The sequence below is a fragment of the Asparagus officinalis genome, chromosome 4, assembly GCF_001876935.1.
Source record: "Asparagus officinalis chromosome 4, Aspof.V1, whole genome shotgun sequence".
NCBI lineage: Eukaryota > Viridiplantae > Streptophyta > Magnoliopsida > Asparagales > Asparagaceae > Asparagus > Asparagus officinalis.
The window spans coordinates 135,816,570-135,826,554 of NC_033797.1; the positions used below are offsets into that span (position 1 = coordinate 135,816,570).

Below are 9,985 nucleotides of genomic sequence, written 5' to 3' on the forward strand. Positions count from 1 at the left end.
CTAAACCTATCATTCGGAAAGGAAAATTCATTATCTTGATCTGCAGTAAGGACAAAATAGATTATTTCATTATTTAAAGTGAAAAAAGTAATTATACAAGGAAGATTCAAGTCAAATAGCTATAAAAATAACTAACCTGTATCACATGATCCACTTTCGGTTACTGATGTTCAAGAAAAACCCAAAAACAGGTTAGGACCTATTTCATACTTATTAAAATAGAACTTTTAATATATGCATAACAGATAAATTCTTTCAGCCATACTTGCTTTTGAGGGGCTGAGTCCACTTAATTCTGAAGTAGAGATGAGAGGTTCTTGGTCATCACTTTTAAATAAAGATTCAGGTACTTCATCACTTGGACCATCAATAGAGGCCCTACAATTACTACCGTTCTTGTTATTGTCTTGATGCTTGACTCCATTTCTAGGAAAATTGAACTCCGGAGGTGGTGGTGGATAAGGATCCTTATGCCTTGAACGCAAGAGTCCATTTAAAACTTCATGAAAGAGGCCATCACCCCCCTGTCACCAAATGAGTGACAAGAAAACCATAAATATTATGGGCTAGGGAAAAATGCTTCAACTCCCTTGAGTTTTAAAAAACAAGCCTTCCTACCAAAGAAAAAAGATAAATGCCCTTATCCCCCTAATCTCTTATTTTCTTTGTAAAACCCCCTTTTCCCCACCAGAATTTATAACTAACCCTAAAATACCCCCAAATGCATTTAAGGTTGTGGTATGTGTGTAGAGTTTTCTCATCTTAGATTCATCCAAGTTTGTAAACTTTTACCCCAAACTCACGAAGGACCAAACATTTAGATAAGAAAAAAAATCATTTTAAATCCTCCCATGATAAAAAAATAATATATTATTAAATACACCAAAATAGTCTTCTTCAGTTCATTCGGCACCTTTCCTCCTGCTGGCATCATCATCAATTCATTTATTGTTCAACCGTGGCCTCAATGGCAATGGAATACGAGGTAATCGGCTAGTGGCAATGGTGGGTCAATGATGTTGGCAACAGAGGCAACGACAGAAACTCAAAAAAAAAAAAAAATTAAAGTCCGAAAAATTCTAATGTGAAGAAATAACAGTTAAATTAGAGTTGTCACGTTTCAAGAGGGAAATTTTTATAAGAACCTAGAGGTAATAAAAAGAAAGAGTGAAGCAGCACGAAGAGTTTACTCTACAGGCCTCACTTCTTCCTAAAAAATATAGACCGAACACTACAATTCTTAATCACAATCTCCAAACCCAAAGCCTCTTAGACCCATTAGACTATGAACGCCTGTCATATAGATTAGTCGCCAACCATCCTTTCACCGTTCTCCTTTTACAGCTCATTTCGCAATCGCCATGGTTGTTAACGATGCAGTGATTTTTTTATAAATAATAAAGTTGGGATACTCTATGATTAAGCAAAAGTATTAGTGGAGAGAAGGGTGTCTTACAAAGGGAACAAGAGTCTAAGGGAGTAAAGATATTTGAATTTTTTTTTTTTCTTAGGGAGGAAAGCTCAGTCTTTAAATATCAGGAGGTTGGAAGCATTTTTCCCTACGAGAAAATAAAAGCAATCAAGCTACATGTTGCCCATTTTAAAACATGACGTGAAAATTGGAGTATTTTTTGTGTCTTTCATCTAATAGTAAAATAGACATCTTTTAAAAGTTATTTTCATGAAAAAGTATCATAACTTTGACCAAAGTGAAAGAGTTAACATGTGTATTCATAGTATTTGTGTTCATATCATTAAAATGGAATGATTTTTTTTTTATGTTATGCATCAATCCGTATACATATATTGATCGAATTATAATAGATGAACGAAAATTAGGAGTGATAAGTCCAACCTTTATTTTATTTCCTCCGTTCCATTAAAAAAAGAGTGGGAAAATAACAACAAAGCTTTTATCCCAATAGAGGTATCAATTTTTGGATATTCCATGGAAAGAGAGGAATATCCAAAATAATATGTTTCTGCGACTTGTGATCTTGTGTATTCTACTATAAATTTGGCTTATAAATTCCCAATAATTTATATATTAAAACATCTCATGCACTCTTGCTCACATGCCCACATGCATGGCTATGCACAAGCTTGCACACACTCATGCACATGCTCACAAACAGAGACTCCAAAATTATGCGCTTTATTTCTGTGATGATGACTTTGTATACCCTACCACCAAGGTTTTAAATGTCGGATGTCGGGTTCATGTCGGATGGCTGAAATCCATGTCGGATAGTGGAAATCGGGGATATATCGGAAGACATTGACTAAATATCGGATTGCCATATCGGGTAGTGCGCATATGTATAATATCATGTCTTAAATGTAATCTAAGCATTCATAAATTCAATATAACCATACTTTATAAATTCTATAGACTAAACATATAAAAAAGTAAATAATATATGGATTTAGGTTCATAAATTCTTTCTATCGGGTTCATAAGAAACCCTTAAACATGAGAACAGGTCAAACGAGTTTGAGTATTTATCACTAAACCCAAACCCGATAACAAAAAACAGATCTTAAAAAAAATATCATATCGGTCGATTTTTCAAAGCTAAAAAATAAGTCGATATGCCTGATATGACCCTGATATTTCCAATTTGACCCTGAAAACCGATATACGAGTTGAAAACGTCCATATCGTGTCGGTCAAGCCCTCAAAAATTTGACCCTGAAAACCGATATACGAGTTGAAAACGTCCATATCGTGTCGGTCAAGCCCTCAAACCGATATGTCGGGCAACATTTAAAACCTTGCCTACCACAGAATAGACTTATGGTGTTCCAACTAAATTATGCACTAGGACATATTTTCAGTCAGGCAACATTGCACACACACAGAGTTGAAGGTCTTGTTTGACCTTCTGAATGATATCTGAACATTCAAGAACGAAAATTAATGGAATCTTATTCAATATTTATATGCACTAAGTTTCTTACCCATTGATGATCACTTGATTGAGCTGCTTTGTGGATGATCCGCTCCGTTAAACTTGATCTACATATTCTAAAACCCCAACACACCAAATTTGGGGTGAACCCGTCGTGGTTTGACCCTCCGTCGAGCCATGTAAAAAGTTCTATTCATTTGAAACCATTAAAATTGATACGAGTGGATGAAGGGTCAAACCATGACGGATTCACCCCAAATTTGGTGTGTTGGGGTTTTAGAATATGTAGATCAAGTTCAACGGAGCGGATCATCCACAAAGCAGCTCAATCAAGTGATCATCAATGGGTAAGAAACTTAGTGGACGTCCACTTAAGTTGACACAAGTTTTACTCTATATGAGTAAAACTTGTGTCAACTTAAGTGGACGTCCACTAAGTTTCTTAGTCATTGATGATCACTTGATTGAGCTGCTTTGTGGATGATCCGCTCCGTTAAACTTGATCTACATATTCTAAAACCACAACACACCAAATTTAGGGTGAACCCGTCGTGGTTTGATCCTCCGTCGAGCTAGGTAAAAAGTTCTATTCATTTGAAACCGTTAAAATTGATACGAGTGGATGAATGGTCAAACCATGACGAATTCAACCCAAATTTGGTGTGTTTGGGTTTTAGAATATGTAGATCAAGTTCAACAGAGCGGATCATCCACAAAGTAGCTCAATCAAGTGATCATCAATGGCTAAGAAACTTAGTGGACGTCCACTTAAGTTGACACAAGTTTTACTCTATATATATATATATACATATATATATATATGGGAAGAGGTTAATGGGTATCAAATTTGGCACTTCCAAATAATTCCATTACCGTGTTTTGGGATTTAGCTATGTGGAATTTTGGAAGATGAATCCATATTTTTAACTTGATAAACTTCAGATATCCAGGTTTAACTGGATAAACCTTCATTACCTTATTTTTCAAGACATAAATACAAAATTAGATTTTTGAGAAACTTTTTATCACTTGCATCCCTAGAACTAACGAATTGGGAGCTCTAAAAAAACAAAAGGTCCAAGCTAAGGTAACAAACACCCGTTTCTAAGCTATAACTTTCCTCCTACAATGTTAAATTGAAAACACGATCTCATGCAAATCTTTCACTGCTTTGAAAGGAATTTTGGCTACATCAGGGTATTTATCTAACGAGCTTAGACCCTAGAGCATAAAGTTCAATTAGCACCTAATGGAATAAGGTCATTGACATCAATCAATAAGCAGCATTAGTAAACTTTTCTAGTACTTCTTACCAACATGCACATGAATATATGATTTTGAACTAAAATTACAAATTTTTTTTGTTAATATTGGACACGAACAGAAGAACAGATAATAAACTTATGCAAGATTTTGCCGCACAGATAAATGGATTAAATCACATGGCATAAGGTAGTGACTCACCACAGTTACAATGCCATCTACCGCATTAAGTTCTCTGTTTGTTGACGAACTTACTATGTCATATGCATGCCCTGCTCTCTTTGTTAGGCTTACCTGAAAAGCATGAAGGAACTAGATGGGTGGACGCACTAAAATGTAAACATATTACTCCATTGACATAAAAAGAGTTCCATAATATCATCGAAGCTAGCATCGGTTTAAAAGGAGCACCAAGGACTTGATTTTGTTAGGCTAATAATTAGACTTTTAACGATAATCATTATTGTATGTACTCACTACTGTTTTCACTTTAGCCCGGACGAATAGAGGAGCAACAGATTCCCAAGTTTTGCGTCCATTCTCTTTTCCACAATGTGGATGAACAAAAACCTAGGCAATACTATTGGAAGTTAGAAAGTCAAATCATGGTTCCAGAATCGAATGGATTCAGAAGAAAATTAAATTCATAAGAAATGATTGAGTGTACCAAAAGACTCTTTGGTCTTCCAACTTCCATGTTAATGCGAGCATGTAAACGGTCCACCCATGTTTTGCATGTTTGAAAATCCTCATGCCCAAAGATATAAGAAGAAAGAACCCAAGGAGAATTGTAATTCTTTTTCTTATAGAAACCATGCACCACAAATCGATTCATCTGTGAGAGACAAGAAAAGAAATTGGTAAGAAGCCTCATAAATCACCCTGTGACACAAATCTCTACATAAAAAAAATTACAACCTCAGAGTTCTTGCCCAAAAGAAGTCCACCTTTCCAAACAAAGTCATAAATTAAACCCCAACCAATAAACTCGACAGCATAAATATTGGAAAACTTAATCTCATCCTCAGTCTTCAAGTTCATTGTCATGCCTAAGCAGAAAGAGGTGCCTGAGACCTGATATAAACATAACAGTCAAACAAAGAAGTTCAAGGCATAATCAGAGATAAGTTCATGACAAACAAAAAAGATAATGAAAAAGAGCATTATGTGAGTAGGAAAACATCAACCACCCTAAAGCTTCTTGTCAAGTGTATCTTCCATCAATGACATGGAACCTCCAGCTTAAGGCGAACCAATCACATGTAACAAAATCTCAAGAAAATGCCAGATATCCATGACAGAGACATAGCAATTGGTAAAAGCAGTAGTCTCAACAATGAGGACCCAGCCTCAAAATGGACCGCCTACAAGGCTTGGAAGTAGGAACTATATGGCCCAAAGGAGGCAATCTCCATCCAAATATTGGATCTGATTTTAACCATTAAACCATCTTATGATATCCAATTGGGACTAAACTGTAAGGCAAGGTCTTATATCAAAGTCTTGTCATTGTAAAAGCCAGCCCAGGTTAAAAGAAGACATTATCAGATATTGTGCCCAACTTTATCAGGTAAATTTTTTGTGCTATCATAAACAAGCTAAGTTCGAACTTACATGGGCATGGGAACATTACAATGGGATAATGGTCTAATAGATGTGTTGTTTACATCATTTTCATTTAGGCCTGGCCCTTATCGGGCACAAATTTGCAATTTAAGATTCAATGAACAGTACTCTCAAATATTATCTATATAGCTCTTCATTCCATGTCAGGTCTAGCACTACGTTTGAAGAAGATAGGTGGATGTTGCATTTTATAAATTCATGCAAGGTTATCGATAGCGGATAGTGTCGCGTAGCGGTGAGGCATCGCTAAGGCTATTTCGAACTATTGCGACAAAATAGCGGTAAAAAGTGCAAAGTCAAATAGCGGTCTAATTTAGATATGTATAACTACTAAAAAAAGAAAAATTAAAGAAAAATCTAAGAAATCTAAAAAATACATATTTGATGATTTAAAGAGATCCTAAACATGAAATAGACATGTAACCATCACGTAATACCGAAGATGACTGGAGGAGTCAAAAAGTAGTCGTCTTTGAGAAGAAGAGCTTAGCGGTGACAGGACTGTCCTAAGAGGAGCTCATGGTGAAGGAGGTGAGAGGAAGTATCAAGGTAGGTGTCAGAGGCTATGAGAGGTGGCGGGAGTATGCTGAAAATCACAGGGGACGGTGGAATGCAATGGTCAATGGTTGAGTTTAATTTTAAAAAAATAAGCATCAAACAGCTTTTAAATAGCAGTCAAAAAGCAAATTTCGAATGCAATCGCTCACTATTTATCGTTATGACACACTATTGGCTACTTTTGCAAACAGACATGTTCCACAATATGTCACCGCTATTGCGCGATAGCGTAGCGGGCGATAGCGTAGCGGGAAGGGACCGCTAACGCTATTAGTGCTGCTATTGCGGGGCTATTTACCGCTATTTATAACAGTGAATTCATGTTCATGAAGACTAGTTGGTTACTATATTTGCATTGGTCTATGTTGCCTGGAAATGGGTATAGTTAAGGGACACAACAACTTGTAAAAGGTAGAGTACAGGGAAATGGCTACATAAATATGTACACACACACCTGACCACCGACACAAACAGACATATTACATATTGAAATAAATAATTTTTTTACAAGAGATCAATATTGTTTTCATTTACGTGTCAATGTGTCATGATAATTAAGTTCCTATAACATTTTATGTTTCTTATATATTATGTGGGTTATAAATTGGAAGATTGCTTGATTTAAACTAGACACTCAAACGACCTTTTAAAATCATGATTTGAAACTCGTCCTATGTCCAACGAATTGCAGGAAGTGGATGTGAAGTGTATGATATGCGTCCAAGAATTGTATGACAAGTGTTTTAAACTAAAATGTGTATTGGGTACATGCCTGAATAAATGTATGCATGTATGCAAGGAGAGTTCAAGGAGTTTAAGTACGCGTACGTGTCAGGTACAAGTATAGATTCAGATAGAAGTACCCAGGTAACATAGGAATTGGTGTGCATCTTAGGTGTTGGTCCTACCAACCAATTTTGGATTGGAACAGCCACACAAATTTATAAGCTTAATTCTTGATTATATGGTCTCAAAAATAAAAAAGGAGGCCCCAGAAATATTGATAAAAACAGTTCAATTTTGGATCCAACAGTTTTAAAATTCCCTTCGGGTTAATCACTTTTGTATTTCCCTAATTAATTATATTCTATCAACTTACTTTATATTCATAAAGTGTTTCTAAATATAGTTTTTGAATTCATAATTCATTTCATTTGATTAATTAGTTTCTGATTTGATTAGAAAATAAAACTTAATAGTTCATGGAAGTATTCTAACTGGAGTAGAATTAGAAATCACTAAGGAACTGAAAATTTCTAATTTAATTAATTTGATAATCAACAATAATTAAGCATGTTTAGAGTAATTAAAATCCTTTACGTATCACAACTGATCAATTATTTTCTAATTTGATTATTTGAAGGATAGAAATTGATTAATTCATTTCAAAAAGCTAATATCCTTTCTAGTCTTAAGTTTGCCACAGTTCTCCTTTGGCTTTTTTCCCATAAGAACAAACTAATTACACTAGCTAACTCTTTAACCCTTGTTATGTTTGTGGCTCTGTCAGCACGCATTTTCCTTAATGTCTATAGACCTTTCTAACATTAAAATGATATGTCTATGTAGCTGACAAACAGCCATTAAAATCTCATCGTCACGAATGATAATAGTCCTTAAAAAAAGAAGTGTTGTCTTTGTTAATTTAAATTCCTAAGGCTTTACTCTATTTTACCCATTGCTGCTTTTATATAATTGAATTGACCCTAAGCCGGGTTAGAACTTAGAAGTGCGTTGTGCTTATTCATGTCCAAATGTGACCCATACTTAGGCCTATGCACAAACCGTGTGAGCCAAGTACTTTGAGACCATCCACTAATCAACTTGCCAAATGGTTGCTACATTTGTCTCCTCTTCCGTGCTTGTCCTGCTTTGGGTCACCTCATGTGTGTCTGCACTTGTTAACGTGCATTAAACTGTACTTACTTAAGATTACCCATTAAATAACCATAACTGAGTAAATAACAAACTAACAAAGATATTAATTAATTATGAGCTAAGCTGGATAGTACTGGATATTCGGTATGTCCTACTTCTTCCATAAATCTAACATGAAATATGTTTTGACTCGTCTGCTGGATCAGTAGGTTGGCGCCGCATACTTTCCAGCCTCACTCCAAACACTGATCAGTGTTTATTCGTATCCCCATCGGAAAAGTACATTGATGGATTGACCTAAAAGATTATCATTAGGTTTGCATGTGCCCACTATCTATACGTCCAAACCTAACTTGTCGCCTTCCATCTCCTCGACAAACGGGAGTTTTGGAAGAGAAAACAGACCGTACGAATCCTCGGCACGGCTCGCAAGACAATCAAGCACTATCACTACACCATCAACCATCGTAAACCCTCATACGCGCATACAAAAACACCATTTAAATCGCTCTATGCCCATGAAAGGCATAATAATAACTTCTTGAACAAATGCCCAGACCCTTCTCTTAAAAAATAAAGAAATTTCAACAAACGAGCAAATGTTCTTGAATACACATAATCACTATGCTATGGTGATATCGTCGCAAAATGCATCTTGAATTATGTCCTAATTTTTGGAACGACGATGGACTCATGAAGCGTTTCCTCAAAAGTTTAGGGCATATATGATGGTAAATTGATTTTTTTTTTTTTTAAATGGGGAAATTGAGAGCTCACGTTATCAACAGCGCTCCATGAGATGCCATCGGAATTGAGGGTGACGACGACATCGCCGACGCGGTCCAAGAGGAGGGTCCCGCTCAACGCCGGCGTTCCTGTCTCCATTTTGCGAGAAAGCCCCCCAAGAAAAATAAAAATCCCCAATTTGAAAGGTTAATTTGCTGCAGAATTCTGAGGTTGGAGAGAAAGAGAGAGAGAGAGAAGAGAGGGCCGCCGATTTGGAATTTGGAAATTGGAAATTTTCTGTTTTTTCTCTGGGCCAAATGGGCCTTGCCGAGCATATGAATTTGACCGCCGGAAGCCGAGAAGTGTAATGGGCCTTAACTTGAAACAGGGTTAGCGTAGAATTCAGCGGTCAGATATCAATTGCAGATAGCCTTCCTTATTTGTACATTTAAGTTGCATCTAAGAGCATCTCCAACAGCTTCCATTTTTCCCACTTTTGGAGAATTTAGTTAGATTTTTGGTCCAACAGATTCTACATCTCATTCCCTAAAATAGGGATGGAGGAGAAAAAATGGGATAGCTTCCCCAAATCTGCAGCATTCTCCAAATTTTTAGAGGAAAAAAATGAATTCTTCAAAATGGAAAAGCTGTTGGAGTTGGTGTAAAAATAATTTGGAGAATATGACTTTTGCTTTCCCATTTTGAAGAAAATTTTGAAGAAGTTGTTGGAGATGCCTTAGGGATGGAGAAATACTGGCGTTGATTATGCATTTAATGACATTTATTGCGAGGTGATCAGCTGTCGGTACGCGACAGGGGGGCTCGAGGTAGTCATCGTCTTTCTACTTTTCTACCATAAGGTCGAGAAATACCACATTTTGAGTCGCATTCGCAAAATATCGGCCGAATGGTCGATCGATCGGGTTGATCAAGCAGTCGACTTAGCCAGAGGTCAACACGTAACGCTTTTTGAGTCGTCCTCTCAAGATGTCGAGTCGTCCGAGTTGGGCCTTTGATTATCT

At 36.4% G+C, this 9,985-nt stretch overlaps 1 protein-coding gene across 1 annotated transcript in view; it reads right to left on the bottom strand.

Annotated features, from left to right (window-relative positions):
* Positions 1-9,221, bottom strand: part of LOC109839357 (ceramide kinase) — an 18,202-nt gene extending 8,981 nt beyond the window's left edge. Inside the window, exons 1-8 of the mRNA XM_020407786.1 lie at positions 9,015-9,221; positions 5,094-5,249; positions 4,843-5,010; positions 4,653-4,745; positions 4,377-4,469; positions 266-524; positions 137-163; positions 7-40 (exon numbers count right to left, since the gene is read on the bottom strand). Of these exons, the coding sequence (XP_020263375.1) occupies positions 7-40; positions 137-163; positions 266-524; positions 4,377-4,469; positions 4,653-4,745; positions 4,843-5,010; positions 5,094-5,249; positions 9,015-9,122 (938 nt within the window). The 5' untranslated portion in view covers positions 9,123-9,221. The remainder of the gene's footprint in view (positions 1-6; positions 41-136; positions 164-265; positions 525-4,376; positions 4,470-4,652; positions 4,746-4,842; positions 5,011-5,093; positions 5,250-9,014) is intronic.